We start from the raw sequence: 22,639 nt of genomic DNA, 5'->3' as shown, positions 1-22,639 counted from the left end.
GGCAAGCTGCTCAATTATTTTTGCTGGAAAATCTCATGGACAGAGGAGTCTGATAGTCCACGGGGCCACAAAGAGTTGGATGCAGCTAAGCACACGTATACCTAACCACACTACACACAAGCATCACATATAGAAAATTTATCTACATATCCCACTATTATTGAATAATAATTTAGTATTTATCATCTATTTAGGTTATTTTTAGGCTTTGGTAAGTACAGACCTTGCTCTTGTGAACATTAAATCAAAATAGGCCACAAAGACCTAAATATGAACTAAAATTATAAAATTCTTATTAGAAACTATAGACTACTCAAACAATTCTTAGTTATGACACCAAACGGAGAAGGCAATGGCACCCCACTCCAGTACTCTTGCTTGGAAAATCCCATGGACGGAGGAGCCTGGTAGGCTGAAGTCCATGGGGTCGCTAAGAGTCGGATACAACTAAGCGACTTCACGTTCACTTTTCACTTTCATGCATTGGAGAAGGACATGGCACCCCACTCCAGTACTCTTGTCTGGAGAATCCCAGGGATGGTGGAGCCTGGTGGGCTGCTGTCTATGGGGTGGCACAGAGTCGGACACGACTGAAGTGACTTAGCAGTAGCAGTAGCAGTATGACACCAAAAGAAAAAACAAACAAGCAGAAAAATAATTAATTGGATTTCATCAAATTAGAAACTTTTGTGTTTCAAAGAATATCAAGAAAGTAAAAATGCAACCCACAGAATGAGAGAAAATATTTATATCTTTTATATAAGCATTTTATATCCAGAATATATGAAGAACTCTTGCAGCTCAGTAATATAGACAATTCCATTAGAAAATGGGGAAAGAATCTGAATATACATTTCTCAAAGATATAAAAATGGCTAAAAGATATATACACCTGAATGCAGAGTTCCAAAGAATAGTGAGGAGAGAGAAAGCCTTCCTCAGTGATCAGTGCAAAGAAATAAAGAAAAACAATAAACTTGGAAAGACTAGAGATCTCTTCAAGAAAATTAGAGACAACAAGTGAACATTTCATGCAAAGTTGGGCACAATAAAGGACAAAAATGGTATGGACTTAACAGAAGCAGAAGATATTAAGAAGAGGTGGTAAAAATACATGAAGAACTATACGAAAAAGATCTTAAACCCAGATAACCAAGATGGTATGATCACTCACCAAGAGCCAGACATCCTGGAATGCGAAGTCAAGTGGGCCTTAGGAAGCATCACTACAAACAAAGCTAGTGGAGGTGGTGGTTGAATTCCAGTTGAGCTATTCCAAATCCTAAAAGATGATTCTGTTAAAGTGCTGCACTCAAAATGTCAGCAAATTTGGAAAACTCAGCAGTGGCCACAGGACTGAAAAAGGTAAATTTTCATTCCAATCACAAAGGAATGTTCCAAAGAATGTTCATACTACTGCACAATTGTACTCATCTCACATGCTAGCAAAGGAATATTCAAAATTTCCAATTCAGGCTTCAACAGTATGTGAACCAAGAACTTCCAGATATTCAAGTATTTAGAAAAGGCAGAGGAATCAGAGATCAAATTGCCAACATCTGTTGAATCATAGAAAAAGCAAGAAAATTCCAGAAAAATACCTACTTCTGCTTCATTGACTACACTAAAGCCTATGACTGTGTGGATCACAACAAACTGTGGGAAATTCTTCAAGAGATGGGAATGCCAGACCACCTTACCTGCCCTCTGAGAAATCTGTATACAGGTCAAGAAGCAACAGTTAGAACTGGACATGGGACAACAGACTGGTTCCAAATTGGTAAAGGAGTACCTCAAAGCTGTTTGTTGTCACCTTGCTTATTTAACTTATATGCAGAGTATATCATGCAAAATGCCAGGCTGGATGAAGCACAAGCTGGATCAAGATTGCCAGGAGAAATATCAATAACTTAAGATATGCCAGTGACATCACCCTTACGTCAGAAAGGGAAGAAGAACTAAAGAGCCTTTTGATGAAAGTGAAAGAGGAGAGTAAAAAAGCTGGCTTAAAACTTAACATTCAAAAAACTTTAAGATCATGACATCTAGTCCCATCACTTCATGGCAAATTGATGGGGAAACAGTGACAGTTTTATTTTCTTTGACTGCAAAATCACTGCAGATGGTGACTGCAGCCATGAAATTAAGACACTTACTCCTTTGAAGAAATGCTATGACCAACCTAGACAGCATACTAAAAAGCAAACACATTACTTTATCAACAAAGATCAGTCTAGTCAAAGCTATGGTTTTCCAGTTGTCGTGTATGGATATAAGAGTTGGACCATAAAGAAAGCTGAGCGCTGAAGAATTGATGCTTTTTGAATATGGTGTTGGAAAAGACTCTTGAGAGTCCCTTGGATACCAAGGAGATCAAACCAGACAATCCTAAAATAAATCAGTCCAGAATGTTCATTGGAAGGACCGATGCCGATGCTGAAACTCCAATACTTTGGCCACCTGATGTGAAGAAGTGATTCACTGGAAAAGACCCTGATGCTGGGAAAGTTTAAAGGCAGGAGGTCAAGGGGACAACAGAGGATGAGATGGTTGGACGACATCACCAACTCGATGCACATGAGTTTGAGTAAGCTCTCGGAGTTGGTGATGGACGGGGAAGCCTGGCATGCTACAGTCCATTGGGTCACAAAAAGTCAGACACAACTGAGCAACTGAACTGAATAAGCTCATGCAAAGATGCTCATTGTAACTCACCATTAGATCAATGTAAGTCAAAACCATGAGGTATCACTCCTATCTACTCAGATGGTTTAATCAAATAGATAATAAGAAGATTTGACAAGAATATGGAGATATTGGAATCTTCATACATTTCAGATAGGAATGTAGATGATGCAATTTTGGAAAACAGTTTGGCAGTTCCTCAAAAGAGTAAACATAGATCACTAAGTGTGCACATGTAAGTTGCTTCAGTCATTACAGCTCTTCCTGAGACTAAGTATTGTAGCGCACCACGTTCCTCTGTCCATGAGATCCCCCAGGCAAGAATACTGGAGTAGGTTTCCATGCCCTCCTCTAGGGGATCTTCCCGACCCAGGGATCGAACCCATGTCTCTTATGTCACCTGAATTGGCAGGTGGGTTCTTTACCACTAGAGCCACCTAGGAAGCCCCTAGAATCACCATATGTCCTACTTACTCACTTCTAAGTATATCCAAGAAATGTGAAAACATATGTCCTAATGAAACTTGTACAACAATAAATATTCATACTAACATTATTTAAAACAACTAAAAAAGTGGAAATAAACCAAGTGTCCATCATTTGATGAATGGAAAAATTATGGTATATGCACACAGTGAAATATTATTTGACTATTATAAAAACACTGTGAGAGGACTTCCCTGGTGGTCCAGTGGCTAAGACTCAGCACTCTCAATCCAGGGGACCCAGGTTTAATCCATGGTCAGGGAACTAGATCCCATATGCAGCAACTAACGATCCTTCATGCTGCAACAAAGAGCATGTGTGGCCAAACAAATAAACAATTTAAAAGCACAGCACTATGGTAAGTTGAAGAAGTCATGTACAAAGGACTACATACTGTATGATTTCATTTATATGAAATATCCAAAACAGGCAAATCCATAGAAACAGAAAGTATACTAGTGTTTGTACAGCTGGAGACATCGGGCAGACATGAACGGTAACTGCTAATAGGTATGGGTTTCTTTTTTGAGGGGATCAGATATCCTAAAATTGATCATGGCAATATTTGCACACCTCTATGAATATACTAAAAAAATGTTTAAATGTGTGAATTGTATAGTATGTGAATCTCAAGAAAGCTTTTAAAAAATGGGACTAACATTTACTGTTTTGAGTGTTCAGTGAAGCTTTTCTTTGCAGCTAATGACAAGTCTTGGGAATAGGTATTTAGAATAGCTGAAAAGTTCTGTTTAAAGCCATCTTTTTCCTTCAGAATTTCTAACTAGTGCTCTCTCTTCACTGATGCCGTGAGACTTTTTTTCAAAAATGACATATTCTTTAACAAGAGTCTAGAAGTGGAGGAAGCAAAAATTTTCAATAAAAATTCTTAACTACCGACATACTCTATCATGCATGTGAATTCAGACCATTCCAATGTAAACCCCAGTAGCACTTTTTCTAATCCCATGTGTATTTGTTTCCTGTTACTGCTGTAACAAATTACCCCTAACCAAGTGGCTTCAACAACTCAATTCTATTAGCTTGTAGTTTAGGAATTCGATGAAATCTCTCTGAATTAAAATTAAGGTGTCTCCAGGGCTGCATTCCTTCTGGAGATTCTGAGGGAGAACCTGTTTACTTATCTTTTCCAGTTTCTAGAGGTCTTCATTATTTCTTGGTTCACGTACCCTTTCTTGAAGTTCAGAATCAGCAATGGGTAGTCAAGTCCTTCTGATACTGCATTACTCTGACCTAGCTTCCACTGTCACACCTGTTCCTCTGCAACTTGTCTATTTCCAAAGGACCACCTGAATAATCAAGGATAATTTGCTAATATTGAGGTTGGCTGATTAGCTGTCTTAATTCCTCCTTCCTGTATAACCTAGTGTGTACACAGGTTTCAGCAATAAAAATTTGGACATCTTTGGGAGGGCATTATTCTGCCCATTACAACCTTTTCTAGGAGTGTGTATAAATCAAGGTGATGGAAAAAGCCTTATGGGTTCCTGGTGGTTTGATTATTCAGCAAAAGAGGATTTCTCTTTTGGGCAATGTGCTATATAGAAAATGTTGGCATGAGTAAAGGGTTGTTGTTCAGTTGCTAGGTCAGTTCCAGCTTTTTGTGACCCCATGCACTGCAGCATGCCAGGCTTTCCTGTCCACCTTTATTTTGTAGAGAAAAGGCTATTATGGACTGAGACCTGTTCTCGGGCAATTTTAGGTGAAATAGATGTAGAAATTAAGAATTTGGAATACAATTGATTGCTTTCAGGGCTTCCCTGGTGGCTCAGATGGTAAGAATCTGCCTGCAGTGTGGGAGACCTGGGTTTGATCCCTGGGTCACAAAGATCCCCTGGAGAAGGGAAAGGCTACCCACTCCAGTATCCTTACCTGGAATAATTCCATGGACAGGGGAGCCTGACAGGCTTTCAAATTATTCTGGTGGCAAAACCGCTAAAAGGCTTCCCATGACCCTGGACCCCAGGTAGATGATCCTTGATTTGGGGCATTGGTTTCCAGTCTTGACTGATTTTGCAATTATCTGAGACATTTGAAAAATAGCATCAGATTTCCAGGCTTTAATCTCAACCTTCAGAATCAGAAGTTTGGAAAACAGAGACAGAAAAGATGATTTGAATAATTTCTTCAGTTGATTCTGATATTTAGCCAGATTTGATAACTATTGGCTTGAAAAATAAAGAGACTTGAATAAGTAACGATCAAAGATGTATGTGTTCACTAGCTTTTTCTATTATTTGCTGGTTAGTTTTGAAGGTTACAGAACATTTAAATATGACCTAGAGCTTTGTTCAGTCTGACCTATGTGGAGCCAACAGAGAAATCTGAAGGTATTATTCTTACTTCCAAGTCATCAACCCCCAACCACAGAAAATTAGAACCTCTGGATTTCCCCTCCCCCCTTTAAACGTGTATACTCTGACATTATAAGTTATGTCTTATATGAGTTTACCTTTGTTAAATAGTCATAATGTGATTAACTAAGTTATTCTTATCCCATAGATGTAATCGAAGAATACAGTAATGCTTGTGATCACTTTGTGTTTATACCAAAGTATGATATATACCCAAATGTGGTTATAATTACTATCTAAAGTCTATGAATTAGCACATTTTCCACATCTTACCAGCAAAATGCTGATTTTTATAAGTTAGTTTAATAACCTTTCTAGAAACGAGACGTCTTTTAACAAAAGTATGCAGTTAATCAAGAGGACAATAGTTAATCATTGAACATGTGCCAAAAGGTATATCTTGAAGACTAAAATGTTGCCTTTTCTCTATAGATATCATTCTACAGAAAGAAACTCAGGAAGGAATTCCACCCCCAACCCAGAGTCAGGAACCTCTAAAACCTCAGGAGAATATATCACGACCCATTCACCATCCTTTAGTTTTAAAAACTAACTTTGAGGAAGAGGAGGAGGAAGAAGGTGAACAAAATGGTGAATAAACCTTTTGTCACATTTATAGTGCACATTCAAAAACTTCATGATATTTTCTGCATACTTGTTTAACTTTTAGAAGTTTATAATATATAAGACATATTTTGGTGAGAAAATAGCTTTAATTTTATTAAATATATTAAATTCATTATGTTCTAATTTGTTCGACATCTACACATATATTTATGATTGTTTGGATTGAAAGTTTTTTGTTGTATGATGGCTAGAAGACAGATCTCATGTTTAAATATGCACAGTTGCTTGTAAGTATACTAATAACATGTTTTATTTGTGTATAAATTAACATTGATAATATGATTTATATAATCATATAAATTTATATATAACATTGTCTGTTTATATGTAACAACATTGATATACATAAGTGTCAATCTATCTGTCTCACATTTAATCCTTGAAGCTATAGAGATCAGTAGAGTAGTTTGTAATGTGTAAACCATTATCATCTGCATTATCCCAGTAATCCTTGCCAGCATAAAGAAGACTAGAACCCAGGTCTTACACTGTAGTCCATCTTATTCCTCCCATATCACCACAGCACTGCAGTACCAATAAGTATGTACAAACAAGTTAAACATCCAGAGAAATAAACTAAGTCTGTCTCTGCCCTGGAATTTGTCATTGTATGGAGACTCAGAATGTGGGCACATTGAAAAGACTGAAATGTTACATTTTTTTCTGTAGCTATCTTACTACAGAAAGATAATTAATAGGGAATTCCACCTCTGATCTAGAGTCAGAACCCCCTGAAACCTCAGGAGGATATATTACAACCCACTCATCATCCTTTAATTTTAAAACTAACTTTGAGGAAGAATAGGAAAAAGGAGATGTGCCACTTTTTGCTGTTTACCTCTGTCTCCTATCCCAACATCCTCCTTCTCCAGACAAACATAATCTCAAATGTGAACCTATATGTCCAGCCTCTCATCTCAAGACACATATAATGTACAGTCATTTTTCTCTTGACTGATTCTTTCTAAAACATAAAATATAGCAATAAGAAACATTTGTTAGTACACAAATTATTGACTTTAAATATTTTTAAAACAGTAATCCATTTATGAGGACAATGTGTGGGATTTTTCATTCTGGTTTATAAATTTTCAGATTATTTGGCTTTGGGACAATTTAATTTAAAAAAAATATATCCTATAGATGCTTCTAGTTTATGGACAAAGACTCCTGAAGAAATTGAAGAAAAAAGAGCAATAAAGGAGATGTGTTATAAATCTGGTAAGAAATCAAACATTTGTATATTTTCTAATATTTGATGTGAGAAGTGCACTAACCATTGATTTTCTTGTGGGAGATTAGGTGAATACTACAGAGTTCATACTCCTTCAGATATTTCATCATCTAAAAGCATAGCCTCTATAGTGGAAAAAGAGATAGAAAAGTCTTTGGAAAGTGGCAGTGAATTGCAAGAAGGTAAGGAATGAAAAGGAAGCTTTTCAAGGTGGTGAATACTTGGTGTGATAGGCTGTGGATTATTAAGTGTGCACTGGAGTTAAATGACAAATAATACATCAGAATTGAGAGTGAGAAGGAAGTGATTTTATTGCATAACCTAAATTTAATATGAAAAGCTGCTATTAATGTAATCATATTTTCCCAGAGGAACCACAGAATGAATAGACTACATAAACCATGGTGACACTACATACCCCATGCAGTCATTCTGTAAATAACTTGGTTTTACCACTTCATTTGTCTATGAAAATAAATCTCCCTGTAAAACAAATGTAGATTTTTTTTTTTTCATAAGTAGAATGGACAAATTAGCCCTAGAAGGACAAAAGGGAGATCACGGAATAATGTTAGTGGCAGGACAAGGGTATATTTGTTCATTGAATGAGTGCTTCCTGTGTACCAGCCAATTTCAAGGGCAACACAGGTGAATAAATATAAGGCTGTGCCTTTTATGGATCTTATGTTCTGGTGAATCTGACTTTTCTGTTGGTGAATGTTTTGCTCTTGAAGGCAAGATAAAAAGAACATTGTTTTCTGGATATAAAACAAGGAACTCAGAGAAAAATCCATGGATGCCATGGGTTTAAGTAGTTTTCTTGCCTCTGGGATGAGCTTAAACAAAAAAACCTTTATAGCAGTAAGCGAAATCAGAATTCTTTCCTCCTCTTAGGTACCGAAAAAATAGTTGGAAAAGATTCCCAGGATCAAGATGAATATAAGATAAAGAGTAGAATGTCTGTCTTGCAAGTATGTGTGGCAAGCCATTTAAACATATATGGCAGTAGGTGGCAGCAACATACTGTCAAACGGTAGAACAGTCGAAAAACCCAAGCTGATAGGTGGGGGCCATCCAGTGAAGGACAGATTGTCCGAATTACACAGACAAGGGCTTCCCAGGTGGCGCCAGTGGTAAAGAACCTGCCTGCCAACGCGGGGCACACGGGAGACATGAGCTTGATCCCTGGGGAGTGGAGATCCCCTGGAGAAGGAAATGACACAGACAAGAAAAACAAAACAAGGGCAAACATGTTAGCAATGAGTATTAAAAATGTCAGATAGAAAGACAGTTATATGCGTTTTCACTTTACATTATGGTTTTAAAAAGCTTTTTATTTTTAAATAATTCCAGTTAATTCATGAACCTTCTTTACCCAGACTTCCCCAAATACTGGCACTTTACACATTTGATTTTTTCATTCCCTTCCTCTCTCTCTCTCAATATACACATTGTTGTTATTTTTTTTCAAATTGTTTGAGAGTAAGTTGCAGGCGTACATAACTCTCACACAAATGTGGTATAAATACCAATATCAGAAGATTACTAGTGATATTATTTACAAACCTAAAAAAAAGTTTCACTAATTGTGCCATTAATGTTCTTTATACTAAAATGAAATCTACCTTATTTAGAATCCAGTTCAGAATCACAAGTTATATCAGATTACCATAGCTCCTTTATTCTCCTTTTAATATTTTATTTTAGGAGAAAATTATCTAAAAATGTATAAAGAGAATGGAGAGACTTTAATTATCAGTATAATTAGCATTTTTCAATCAGTGAAGTGAGTGAAGTGAAGTTGTTTAGTCGTGCCTGACTCTTTGCAACCTCATGGACAGTAGCCTGCACCAAGCTCCTCTGTCTGTGGGATTTTCAAGGCAAGAGTACTGGAGTGGGTTGCCATTTCTTTCTCCAGGGAATCTTCCCAACCCAGGGATTGAACCCAGGTCTCTCACAGTGTAGATAGACGCTTTACCGTCTGAGCCACCAGGAAGTAGATCCTAATACATTTTACTCAGTTTATTCATGGTGAGTAGATAAAAACAAAAGAAATATTATAAAATTCATTATATGTCACATCAACTAAATTAAATATATATACATTATAGCATTAGATTGCTCACATTTTTTAACTGCCACTTGTTACGTTATCCACATAAGAAAATAAACTTCCCTTCTGCTTTCCTGATTATTATAAATTGGCTTAAAATGTATGTAATTATAATTTTATTGTTCATGAAATCACTGGACAAACAATACTTCGATTAACTTTTAGATTCTTTACTATCATCATAAATTCTCTCAGAAACTTAGATAAGCACCTAATGGTTTCTTGAGTGATTTCTTTTTTTTTAAATTTTTAGGGGATGGTCTGACAGTTCCAACAAAATTCAGCCTATTTGAAAGGCAAGGTGAAATAAAAGCATCATTGGACAGGAAACCAAGGACTGACATTGCTGCTTTTGAAAATGGAGGTTAGTTAATTTATTACTGATTGATTCTGAGTATATCACCATAAAATACATAGTTCTGAGTTTTTTCTCTCATAAGCAACTTGTTTCATCAATGTCTCTTTGATATTTTATCACTGACTTTGGATAAGCTCCTTGAGGCCAGGAATTGTGTATAATCAGTTGCTCTCTGCAGTAGAATTCCTGGCACATGAAGTACACTTTGTAAATATTTGTGGAACAAATGGCTTTGTGCTTAAACAGTTGAACGGCGATTACATGTATAGAGACGTTGTTTATAAAATGCACAGGTGACCGGAAGCTAACATGCTGGGACAGTGAGTCGAATGTAAAGAGGCAAAGGCAAACTGTGATAAACGTAGCCTCTTGCAGTTAAGTCCAAGACGTAACTGGTAGGTTTTCTTCAAGTTGGGAAAGACTTGGTATGATACAGATTGTGAGGGAAAAATAAATGCTTTTGTTGGCCACAAAGTTTCAAAATGATTAAGTAACTTGTGTCAGCTACCAGATAGCTAAGATAAACTTACATTGCATTATTAGGAGTACTAAAGAAAAATAATTAAATGCAATAAGTCATTTAAAATATTCAGTAGACTATCTGACATATAGAAAGATGCTGTATAAAAGTCATCTATTATTGTATTAGTTCCACTGATTTCTATACAGGGTAGTCCATATTTGAGAATTATTTTTAAACAAGGATACTTGAAAACAAGTATTCTATGTTAAGAAACAGAAACTTGTATGGTGAAGATCTGAAATTAAGTATTTAAGTACATTTTAAAGCACCTGTGGATATTTATCCTGGAAAATAGATCTTTAGGGAATATGAAAACTGCTTTCATACACTTGAGGATATTATATGGAAAGCAATTATATTTATTGAGTATCTCTAAAGTGTGGTAATGGAGAAGGCAATGGTACCCCACTCCAGTACTCTTGCCTGGAAAATCCCATGGATGGAGGAGACTGGTAGGCTGCAGTCCATGGGGTCGAGAAGAGTTGGACACGACTGAGTGACTTCACTTTCTCTTTTCACTTTCATGCATTGGAGAAGGAAATGGCAACCCACTCCAGTGTTCTTGCCTGGAGAATCCCAGGGACGGGGGAGCCTGGTAGGCTGCCATCTATGGGGTCGCACAGAGTCGGACACGACTGAAGTGACTTAGCATAGCATAGCAAAGTGTGGTAAAGATTGTTAGATGGAAAACTGTTGACTGAATTTTCTGACAATTACCTGTAAGTGTACATACTGAATATTCATATACATATATATTAATCAAAACATATATGATATGTATAGAGATGGCAATAGTATCACTGAGAAGTATTTAAATAGTGTTTCAGAGGAGGAGTATGCTGTATTGAAAGATAGCTTTGTACAATTGTTTGCCATTGTTGCCACTGACAGTAAGTTATTGTCCTAGGAGGTGACTGCTACGTTCCACAGAGAATCATATTTCTTGGAGTAGATGAAAATGAAGTTTTAACTGAAGAGAAAGAAAGTACCATATCAAAATGTTCAAATGCTAAAGGTAATGAGCCAGTCTATATTTTGATCCATTTGTGACTTGTTTAAATAAGTTCAAAACGTAAAATTTGATTGTGTTATACAGTTGTAGAAACCAATACAAGAGACAAGGTAATAAATAAAAATACACACCAAAATATACTGGATAGGAGTCAGGGTCCCTCCGTATCCAGTCCTGGCTCTGTCACTAATTATTCTCCTGTAGAGCTTTATCTTTCTTACCTTCAGTTTCCTAATGGGAGAAATTAGCCTGTTGGACTACACAATTGCTGAGAGTCCTCCTGGCTCTAAAGTCATTGGTTCTCTCCAATGGTAATATCCAGCTCTCTTTAGTTTTTTTTTTTTTCTCCCAGCTTCTAATATTCAGTGTGATTGAATTTTCTTAGAAAGCTTTTGTGAAGATATATATACTGAGAAGAGTACTAATCTCATGCTGACTTCCCGCTTTAGGATTATTACTAACTGTAGTCTGAGAATAATCCAGAAACATGTTAATATTGTACATTTTCTGTAGGTTTATGCTGCCTCTACCTTGCTAAGAATCCCCCAGCTGGGACCTTGGCTGGGCAGCTCTCTAAGCCACAGACAGGATAGCTGTCCTGTAATTAGAGGACTTCACCTATTCTCCATATACGTGTTAACCAATTTTATCTACTGTCTTCTCCATCATTAAATAAATATTCTCAAAGACAGGGAAAGACACGTGATCAAACTCTTCCTATGGAAAACAATATGTAAATCTCTCCTCCTCTCTTTTGTTCAGTCCATCAAAAAACACACCTCTAACTTCACAAATAACAGTAGCCATCATTCGCATGTGGCTGTTAACACTGAAGTTAATGAAAATTAAATACAATTTTAAAATTCAGTTTTTCAGTTGCACTAGCCATATTGCATGTGCTCGGTATTCACATGTGACCAGTGGCTATCGTTTCAGATGGCACAGAATGTTTCCATCATTGTAGAAAGCTTTGTTGGATTGTTCTGCTCCAAAGCCTAGAACAAGTGAAGTGTTTTACAGATATTTCTTCATCCTTGGTTTAAATTGGCATACTTGGAACTTGCCAGACGGTCCATGGCTAAGACTCCGTGCTCCCAATGCAGGGGGCTTCGGTTCAAACCCTGGTCAGGGAACTAGATCCCATATGCTGCATCAAAGATCCCATGTGCTGCTACTAAGACCAGGCCAGCCAAATAAGTAAATGAAATCAGTAATTTTTTTTTAATTGGCACATTTGATATAAAATTGATAACCCTTTTTTTAAAAACAATTTTTTTTGTATGGAGGTATTAAAAATATTGCCACAAATACATATTTACCTATTGAAGATAATGGCTGTATTTCAAATTTTTAATGTTTTGATACTGACAGATTTGGAGGACTCAATGTGCTAACTAGGGAATTTCAGTGGTGGGTTCTAAAAATTAATATGCATATATATTTTTTAAAGAGCATAGATGGGCATATATATGCCCATCATATAATGCTTGCAAAGTGAAATACCAACAGAAATACTTCTTTTTTTTTTTTTTTTTATTAACACTGACATTTTATTTTCTTAATTTGCTTTAAAAGATAACAAGGACAGCCCTCATCCAAAGCGTTCCCTAACTACCCGACTAGTATCTACAAGGCATGTATTAAATGCTACTGAGAATATCAGTATGAAGTGCAGAGAGGACCTTTCTTCAAGTGAGACATTAGCTCTATCACTTTTTGGCCTTAGATATATTTGTCTTATCATGGATTTGTTTTGCTTACTTGAAATAGAATTTTTAAAAAGAAAGAAAAAAGGATGCTTTGAAAATTATTCAAGATTAAGAATTAAAGACACAATAGTCTTCTACTAACTCTGACAATGAATTGTGATGTGGGTCCTAGTAAATTAAATACTTTCCCATTAGTTTAATTTAGGTATTAAAATTGATAATATAATACTACATTCTTAGAAGATCCATTAGTATGATATTTTAAATTTAACCTGTTGTGGGATTCATTGACATATTTTTTAAATTATCTTTCTTTTTTTTAAATTTTTCTTGATTTTGCTTCTCCTTGCCATTTAGTACTCTAAGCCTCTTCTCTTGATACAATCAAGACTCATGAATCTTCTTTCCCTCCCTCCTTCCTTCCTATTTCATTTGTTGAACCCCTGTAATATTCTTCAACCCCAGCTGGGCAACGAAGAGAACCATGGTTTACCTCAGAGGAGCTTAGTTCAGTGACACTTGTGAAAAATATAGTTTCCAAATTCTAGGAAGGGGAGCATGCGAGTAAGGATGGAGCATGATGTTTGGAGAGGAGGCAGTGAATCAGGGCTTCACTGAACGCTTCCTGCTTAAGCTGAAGATGGGAGCTAGGGCAAAGAGAGATTTATTAGCCCACTATAGAGAGCTAATGCAATCTACATAGTGATTTTGATATTCATTTTTACTCTGGAGAAATGTACCTTAGAAATTCTTGGAAAATTGAGCCTGCACATAAAATTTTCCGTGTTAAAACAAGCAAGCAAGAAGTGAATAACTTAGTAATATTAGCACTTACAAATTTTGATTATTGAGTCTTGTTTCACCAAACTATCCATGACCCCAGCTTAGAACAATAAGATAATATTCACTAAAAGTATTTTACACTAATCCAACTTCTTAAGAAGTAGTAGTTTTGGCTTAAAAAGTAAAGAAAGATTTATGTTCACAATGACAATTCTAAAACTACTAAAAATAACATTATAATGAGATATATAATTATATTTGGATTGTAATTTTATGTTCTTTAAAAGGATCCACATATTCCTTTGGACGAAAAGCATCTTTCCTCCAAAGGAGTGTTACTTATTGAAAGTTTTCTCATCAATCAATTTGATGAGAAAAATCAAGATAGAATCTTTTTGGTACTTAAAAATAAATCACCATTTGTTCTAGAAAGTAAAGTATTAGGGTGGTACATTTCTTTCCTCCTTGCTTGACATGTGAATGCACAGATATGTAATTAGTACCTACAGTAATTTTCAGATGAAAGCATCTCCTTAAAAACTGTAAAAATTTGTAACTTCTTTAAGTGAATGATGTCCATCCAGTGATGAAGCCTCATTTTAAAGGTGTGAAAAAAAGAAAATGGATATATGACGAACCAAAGAACTTTCCTGACCCAGGGATGCAGAGAGGTAAAGTGTCTCTATATTTGGTATTCCTGAATTATAATTTGAAAATAGATTAAATAATATTTTCTAGCCAACAAACAAGGCACTATCATGCACCATGTATTTGAGATGTCAATTCCTATAAACCTAGTTCTTTCAGCTTACATTATCTTCCATCGTGCTATTAAACATTTAAAGCGCAGTGCATTAATTACAGGTGTGAAACCAGATTGCTTCATCCCTTGTTCCCTTTCCCCTTTCCTTTATTATAGCAGTACAGGCTTCAAATCCCAAAAATAAAATGAGTTACCATCGGAATAATAAAAACAAAAATTCTGAGAATGCATCCTATATCCATGTTCAGAGAGATGCTGTCAGAACTGTCTCATTGAATGCACCTCCTCACGGCAGGCCTCCACACGGGTCCTACAATAAAGCTGATGTTAACAAGGAACCCAAATTCAAGCTCTGTTCAGGTGAGGTTCTACACTTACATAACTGTTGATTCATGTCTGTGATTTGCATCCCTGTGGGACCAGCTAATCTTAGCTTCTCCCCACCCCTTCCCTTTCCAGGCCATCACCACCATAACATCTTAGAAAACTAGTGAGAGGATTTTGTCCATGTGTAGGAGTACACATGGTTTAAAGGACATTGGAGAGAACGTGTTAGGTGCAGATAGCTTGTCACTGACCCTCTCTAGAGTTTTGTCTCAGAGCACTGCACTTTGTTCCCCCTGGATGGCTTTATTTCACTCTTGAGGATTGTTTTTGAATGGTTGACATTTTCTTGTTCCACCAGCTGCATTGTTCTGTTATCCCTTTTTGGCTACTGCCTTGGTTTTTCTTTAGGCCTTCATGATTACTTTCTGAAAAGGTTAGTTTGGGGGTTAACTGCAGTATTTTTGACAACCGCTCATCTCTCCCATCCATGTCCAGACTGCTTTTAAATCATTCCATCATGTAATAGGCCAAGTCATAGTGTATGTGTCAGGAAGTACAAGGCCCTGAGGGAGGAGGGAACCAGATTTATTTTTGAATCCCTTGTCTCAGATGAATTTGGTTCTTTTAAAGCTGGGTTTTGATTTTCTCAATTTAACAAAAGGTCACTCATCTCCCTGTAATTTTGTTTGTATTTGCCTGTTTTTGCCTCTAGTCAGTGGAATTCTGATTGTTGTATACTTCTTGAAGCATAAGTAAAAAACTCTGTGTCTATCTTTGGTCCTTCTTTTACAATTTACATAGAAGCTAGCTTTTAAATTATTTTTCTTCTGTTTGTTTTCAAATAGAATCTGTATGGATTTATATACATGATTTTATTTATATTTACTACTGTTGTTGTTGTTTAGTTGCAAAGTCATGTCCAACTCTTTTTGCGACCCCATCGGAGAAGGCAATGGCACCCCACTCCAGTACTCTTGCCTAGAAAATCCCGTGGATGGAGGAGCCTGGTAGGCTGCAGTCCATGGGGTCGCTGGGAGTCGGACATGACTGAAGCGACTTAGCAGCAGTAGCAGCAGCATGGACTGTAGCCTGCCAAGCTCCTCTGTCCATGGGATTTCCCAGGCAAGAATAAAGCCCTTTACTTCTATTATCATTTTATTATTATTTTACTGTGAGTGGACATTTGTGAAGAATACAGTGACTACCGGACAGTTAGATGCGATTGTCTAGATTTGTATTTGGGGGGCCTCAGACCTTCCTTTCCTTCTTTCCTTCTCTCCTTCCTTTCTTTAGTTCTGCAAATATTAGCAGAATTATATGTAAAATCACAGGAAAGCCAGACAATGAAATATTTTGATCACGTACATGTATCATACTTTAGCTTAGCCTCATGGGAGCAATTCTTATTTGAGGAACTGAACAGCCAATTAAGAGATGTGTAACCACGGTCATTGATAACTTAAATGGTCTTAATAAGCTTACTTGTATCCCTGATTCCTTACCCTTGAAATGGTAAAATGAATTACTTAGAGACTAGCTTCACCTCTGAGAATAATAACTTTGAAATACGCCTGGAATATGATTTTAACATTATAAAATATTTAATTCCTGTTTCCTTTTTCTCTCAGATAAATATATGTCAACATCATATAATGGTTCAGCGTGGCAAAAAAGAATTCCTTTTTCAAAAACGTATTCAAAAAATGAAAAGATATATACAGGTAAATATTTACTAGTGGTTTTAATGTATCATATAACTCTAAAATGAATGACAAGTTTTAAGCTCAAGGAACATATTTTAGAAAATTTTCATGATATATATGAATATAATTACTTGGAGTTTAGAAGAGATCTCACCGACTAGCAATTTTTTTTTTTTGCCTTTTATTTATATATTTAATTGGAGGATAATTGCTTTACAATGCTGTGTTGGTTTAATTTTACCTTTTTTTAAATTAGGTTTTTCTTTGCTTATTTTTATTTTATCAGAAGTCTTTTGATATATTTCTCTCCTTAGCCAGAAGCATAGTAGTTTCAGCAATTATATAATCTGTTAAGATGCATTTTTTGTTGAACTACAAAGCAATATATAAGACCATATTTTGACACAAAATATTAAAGCCCTGCTATATCCTGGCTAGTGAGTACATAATGGCTAGTGCAGGCTGACAGGGCACCTAAGTTGTAGTTTCCAGCCTGGGAGGTTCAAAGTGACTATGGTCTCTGTTTTGTGCTCTTTTCCCTGGGAGGGTGTAGGGATTCTGGGGACCTCCTGAGGGTAAAGGTTTTTAGAAGCTCCAACCTCGGGTTCCAGATGTGGTTCTTTTACTAAAAAGCTTGGTGTCTTACCCCAGCTTATTCTGAGGCTTGCTCAGTAGGTTTGAAAGATCACACAGGATAAACTGGTTTCAGTTACTTCTTAGAAACATGAAACTTTCAGAAAAACTCCTAGGTAGAGAGTTCCTACCTAAATCAGTAGCCTAGAACTTTCAGAATCATCTGAAATTCATAAAACCTTATACAAGAGATTCCCAGAATAATCAGAATACATCCAGACTAGAAACTGTACACTTCCCAAAATAAAGAGCCAGGATCTTCTAAAGCAGTATTTCCCTATAAACTCTTCACTACAACTGTGATGCAGTATGTAGACCTGTATATATATTTATAGGTCTTCCCTAGTGGCTCAGACGGTAAAAAAAATCTGCCTGTGATGCAGGAGACCTAGGTTCAATCCCTGGGTTGGGAAGATCCCCTGAAGAAGTGAATGGCTACCCCTCCAGTATTCTTGCCTGGAAAATTCCATGGATGGAGGAGGCTGGCAGGCTGCAGTCAGTGGGGTCACAAAGAGTTGGACATGACTGAGCAACTAACACTTTCATATATATTTATACTGGAGTGAATCGCTTTTCTTTTTTTCCCGTCTCTGCATATGTTACTACAAGAGAATGCTACTGCAGTGCTATTTGTTTATATTTCATCTTAAGTTCATGTGGGCTGCACTTAATTTTGTGAGGAAAGAGGTGAAAAGCCGGTGAAAATCCTAAATAAAACTACCAATTGTTAAGCCATGTCTTTTTCTCCCATGATTTCCTTGTGGGTGGGATGTTTCCACCCCTGTCCCAGGGACAGCTCCTGTATTCCGACAGCCTTCACCTACATAGTTAAACATGAATCACCAAAGGTTTGGGAGGGAAGAGGGGTCACTTCGGAATATGAAACACGTACCATCCCTGTATGTGACAGGAATACAAGCTAACAAAACTGCTTTATTCTTTCAATTTTGGAGAGCATGGAGGAAGGTACGTGAAACAGACAGCAAGAGAACAGAAACTTTGTGGAGCCTCATCTTTCACCACCTCCAGCTCCGCCAGGGCCCAGGGGTAGAAAAGTCAATGACAGAATTTCCCTTGAATTTTTAAGAATCAGAGCATAGAAAGGACCTGCAGTGTACTTCTCAGATGCAACCTAGGGGGAAAAACTTTGGAGAGAATTTCTCAATGCCCTCTGGTGATGTGGTTGCAGGGAGGGTAAGCCCGTCTAATGCTAGAGGGTTGGAGACAGAGCCTCTTGAAATTGCCAAGCTCCAAGTTTGCTTGGGAGGGCATTACATATTCCTGTGAGTTTCAAGTAAGAGTGAGTTTCTGGGAGAGAGGACTCGTGGGTGTACACAGAGTCTCCTGGCTGGGACTGAAGGGATAGCATCAGAAAGATGCCTTTGTGATTGGGTTCTCTTCCAGGGGAGGACTCAGCTGGAATCACAACAGATTTCCAGGGAGTTGATTAGAAACCAGGCCATCACTCACTGATCAAACCCTTGTTACTTGAAGGATGGTCTGAGGGCCACCAGCAATGACATCACTTGGGAGCTTGTTAGAAATATGGAATCTCCATCTCAGACTTACTGAATCAGTATCTGCATTTTAACAAGATTCCCCAGGTGATTAGGATACACATTAAAGTTTGAGAAACCTTAGACTATGTTATATGGGCACTGTTCCCCAGCATAGGACCCAGACCTTGTTGAAACCCAAGATTGTTGAGATGACATTCTTTTCCTAATGGTCACACAGCAGCAGCCATTCTCCCCAGTCCCAACCCTGCATGCATGTGTGCTAAGTCACCTCAGTCATGTCTGACTCTTTGCGACCCTGTGGACTGTAGCCTACCAGAATACTGGAGTGGATTGCCATGCCCTCCTTTGGGGGGTCTTCCCAACACAGGGATCGAACCCAAATCTCTTGTGTTTCCTGCACTGACTGGGTGGGTTCTTTACCATTAGTACAACCTGGGAAGCCCAGTCCCAACCCTAGAAATTAGGATAAACAGCAGGAAGGTAACGGAGGGAAAAAAAAACAAAAACAAAAACAAAACCAACCTGGTAAAGAGTTTCAAATTTGAATGTGATTGAAAGATACATGTGAAATAACTGTGGAACCACTGAATTTGGACTAAGTTTATAGGCACAGGACTAGATAAATTTTCGATATCAGGCTGAATGGGAATTTAGAGTCAAGAAATTAAAAAGGCTTCTAACAAAATAAAGTTAGTTTTCTTATTTGCCTAAGGTTTGGCTGGGTAATGTGTAACCCCTAAACACTTCCCCTTTGCAGTTGTTGTTTTCCCCAGAAGAGGGAGAGAAAGGTTAGTTTGTGTTTTCTCGCCTGCACTTCCTGCTAGGGCACAGTGGAGAGATTGCAGCATTTCCCAGTGGACAGATGGCCTGTGGAGAGAGGAGGCAGAAAACACGAGCTGCCACTAGTCTGTTCCTCTGAGGAATACCTGAGCGCCAAGGCCAGAGGAAGTGTAAATGGGTGAGAGGAGCCCTTTGGGAAAATGTTTTTGGACGCTCTGAGGATAATGCAAGAGGAGAGGAAAATGTGTCTGTGAGAATCGAGGAAAGGAGCTGAAGGCAATTAGAGATGTCATTGTCAGCCTTCCCTTGAGGCCACATGTCCTTTCCGATAGGGATATAGCTGGTTGACTGGAGGTGCCTGTCTGCACAAAAGGCAACGTTCATTCTCTTCATTCTGGGTGCCCCATGGTGCAGCCTTCTGTATAGTAGTATTTCTATTCCTTTCTATCCTCCCCTTCATCTAAATTCAAATCATAGCAAGCTTTGGAAAGAAATGGAATTAATTTGAATGGCGTTCTGAAAATTTATGAATTAAAACAAGCTTAGTTTTTGTTTTGTCTTAAGATTTATGGGACGTAATTTAACAAAAGAAATGCAAAATGTTTGTACCCTGAATAATGCTGAAAAAGAAAATAACTGAAATATGTTTTGTGTTTTATTATTAGAGCCAAGAAGAAATGGGAGCAAGTAAACCTGGAGGTTGAGAGAAGAGAAAAATGAGAAAAGAGAAAAGTGCCAGAAATCATCTGATTTACAATCAAAAATGAAAATTCAAAGAATGAGATATTCAAGTACTCCATACTATATACTGGATAGCCAAACATGATAAAATGCAAATTCTGAAAATAAGATGCAGGAAGTACACTGTGCTCTTTCAAAACTGATAAAAATGCAAATTACAAACAGCTGCCTGTGTATTTGTATAGGTCTGGGATTCATTTTGATGCATTGCCACAAACATTTAATAAAATTTAAAAGTTTGACAATTAAGATCACTCTTTAATTGTAAACTAAGTTAGATTGCACAGATTGAGGAGTAAAATTGTGCCTTTGATTTCTGTTTTGCAATATTCTTTAAGGAAGAAACCTCACATTTTCTTTCTTTACCTAGATTTTAACTGGGCCCTCTGTGATAGTTACAGATAAAATGTAAACAAATTCAGTGAAGTCCCAGGGTTACAGTATGGTGATGAGTATGAGAGGAATTCTAATAGATATACACTTTGATGTGTTATAGAAAGAGACAAAGTCTGGTTTGTCCTTCAGGGCTGTTGCTGAACAATGGCTTTTAAAGGGTAACTACAAAATCTACCCGCTGGAATGTGCTACGTTCAGAACTGAAAAACAAATATTTCCTACCATGAAAACAAAAATTATATGATCATACTGGAGAAAAGGACTCATAAAAGAAAAAAAGTGAATTAATAATAGGGTATCCCAAAAGTCTGAGTGAACTTTTAAGGTTTCAGAAACTCCAGAAGTATAAATGCTTATGAATGTAAGAGAGAGACATCATTTGAAAATTTATTTCCATTTTGTTTGTGCTCGTTTAGAATTGTGAATCTTGAATAACAAAATTTTATTATTTAAAAAATTTCATCTGCAGAGTGACTGAAACAAAAACTTGAAATTAAAAATTTGTTCTTCAAACTTAATACAAGAGCAATATAAATAATTAACCTTTCAAATGATATGTTTGTAAATTTGTAACATTTGTACTCCCATGTTTATAAAAGTTCAGAACTTCACTAAGACTTTGGAACCCCCTGTATTTGTATTTGCTTGTGTCTTATAGTTACTGGTAGCCTCTTGTTCAACATTTATTGGAGAAGAGAGGCAATCAGGACTCTTAGAAATATTTTATTTTTAAAACATTTTCTAAAATCACTGCAGATGGTGATTGCAGCCATGAAATTAAAAGACGCTTACTCTTTGGAAGGAAAGTTATGACCAACCTAGACAGCATATTTAAAAGCAGAGACATTACTTTGCCAACAAAGGTCTGTCTAGTCAAGGCTATGCTTTTTCCAGTGGTCATGTATGGATGTGAGAGTTGGACTATAAAGAAAGCTGAGCACAGAAGAATTGATGCTTTTGAACTGTGGTGTTGGAGAAGACTCTTGAGAGTCCCTTGGACTGCAATGAGATCCAACCAGTCCATCCTAAATGAGATCAGTCCTGGGTGTTCATTGGAAGGACTGATGCTGAGGCTGAAACTCCAATACTTTGGCCACTTGATGTGAAGAGCTGACTCACTTGAAAAGACCCTGATGCTGGGAAAGATTGCAGGCAGGAGGAGAAGGGGATGACAGAGGATGAGATGGTTGGATGGCATCACCGACTCAATGGACATGGGTTTGGTTGGACTCTGGGAATTGGTGATGGACAGGTAGGCCCGGCGTGCTGTGGTTCATGGGGTCGCAAAGAGTCAGACATGACTGAGCGACTGAACTACACTGATGCTGTGATTCCAACTTGTGGAGTAATAAACCGTAGTTTCTTGCTTTTAATGGGGCTCTGTCTCCACACTTTCAAAAACTTAAGGATGTGGTCATTATGGTTTTTTTTACACATAGATATAAATAAAAACTGGGTCAGCAAAATATCCTGGTAAGACAGACTTGAGAGGGAGATAAGAAAAGAGCTGAGTTGAAAAGCTGTCTATTAATCAATGGAAGAAGAAATGCTTATAGACTCTTAAGTGTACAAGTAGTGCTTTTAAGCTTAAATTCCATTATGCCCCTGGTTGGGCAGTTGCTTTTTTGGAACATAAAAGAAGTTTGATGAATTTTACTGGTGTCCAATGAGTCTATTCATTTCAAAATGCAATAATAATAATAATTAAAATAGCATTTATTGGAAATGTAGTATATTAGTTTGCTGGGGCCACTATAATAAAGTACCCACAAACTGAGAGGCTCAAACAACAGAAACTTATTGTCTCACGAATCTGAAGGCCAGAAGTCTGAAAACAAGGTGTCAGTTGGTTCCTTCTGAAGGATCTATTCCAG

The 22,639-nt window shown here is 37.1% G+C and overlaps 1 protein-coding gene across 20 annotated transcripts in view; it reads left to right on the top strand.

Annotated features, from left to right (window-relative positions):
• The window catches only part of C5H12orf50 (chromosome 5 C12orf50 homolog), a 33,593-nt gene extending 12,975 nt beyond the window's left edge, over positions 1 to 20,618 (top strand). For 10 of the 20 annotated variants that reach the window (XM_059886708.1, XM_024992163.2, XM_024992168.2 and 7 more), the window contains 10 exons: positions 5,976 to 6,134; positions 7,266 to 7,391; positions 7,473 to 7,586; positions 9,771 to 9,881; positions 11,306 to 11,413; positions 12,986 to 13,102; positions 14,469 to 14,573; positions 14,822 to 15,025; positions 16,621 to 16,713; positions 19,673 to 19,806. In XM_059886708.1, coding sequence (XP_059742691.1) covers positions 5,976 to 6,134; positions 7,266 to 7,391; positions 7,473 to 7,586; positions 9,771 to 9,881; positions 11,306 to 11,413; positions 12,986 to 13,102; positions 14,469 to 14,573; positions 14,822 to 15,025; positions 16,621 to 16,713; positions 19,673 to 19,767 — 1,232 coding nt within the window. In that variant the 3' untranslated portion in view covers positions 19,768 to 19,806. Of the gene's footprint in view, positions 1 to 5,975; positions 6,135 to 7,265; positions 7,392 to 7,472; positions 7,587 to 9,770; positions 9,882 to 11,305; positions 11,414 to 12,985; positions 13,103 to 14,468; positions 14,574 to 14,821; positions 15,026 to 16,620; positions 16,714 to 19,672; positions 19,807 to 20,293 lie in introns of those variants that run through there. The other 10 variants (NM_001434788.1, XM_059886712.1, XM_059886709.1 and 7 more) reach the window with 10 other exon arrangements.
• The last annotated feature ends 2,021 nt before the right edge of the window (positions 20,619 to 22,639 follow it).

This window comes from Bos taurus, chromosome 5, assembly GCF_002263795.3.
Source record: "Bos taurus isolate L1 Dominette 01449 registration number 42190680 breed Hereford chromosome 5, ARS-UCD2.0, whole genome shotgun sequence".
Taxonomy (NCBI): domain Eukaryota; kingdom Metazoa; phylum Chordata; class Mammalia; order Artiodactyla; family Bovidae; genus Bos; species Bos taurus.
The sequence above is the reverse complement of the archived record's forward strand: the minus strand, read 5'-3'. Positions and strand labels throughout refer to the sequence as shown.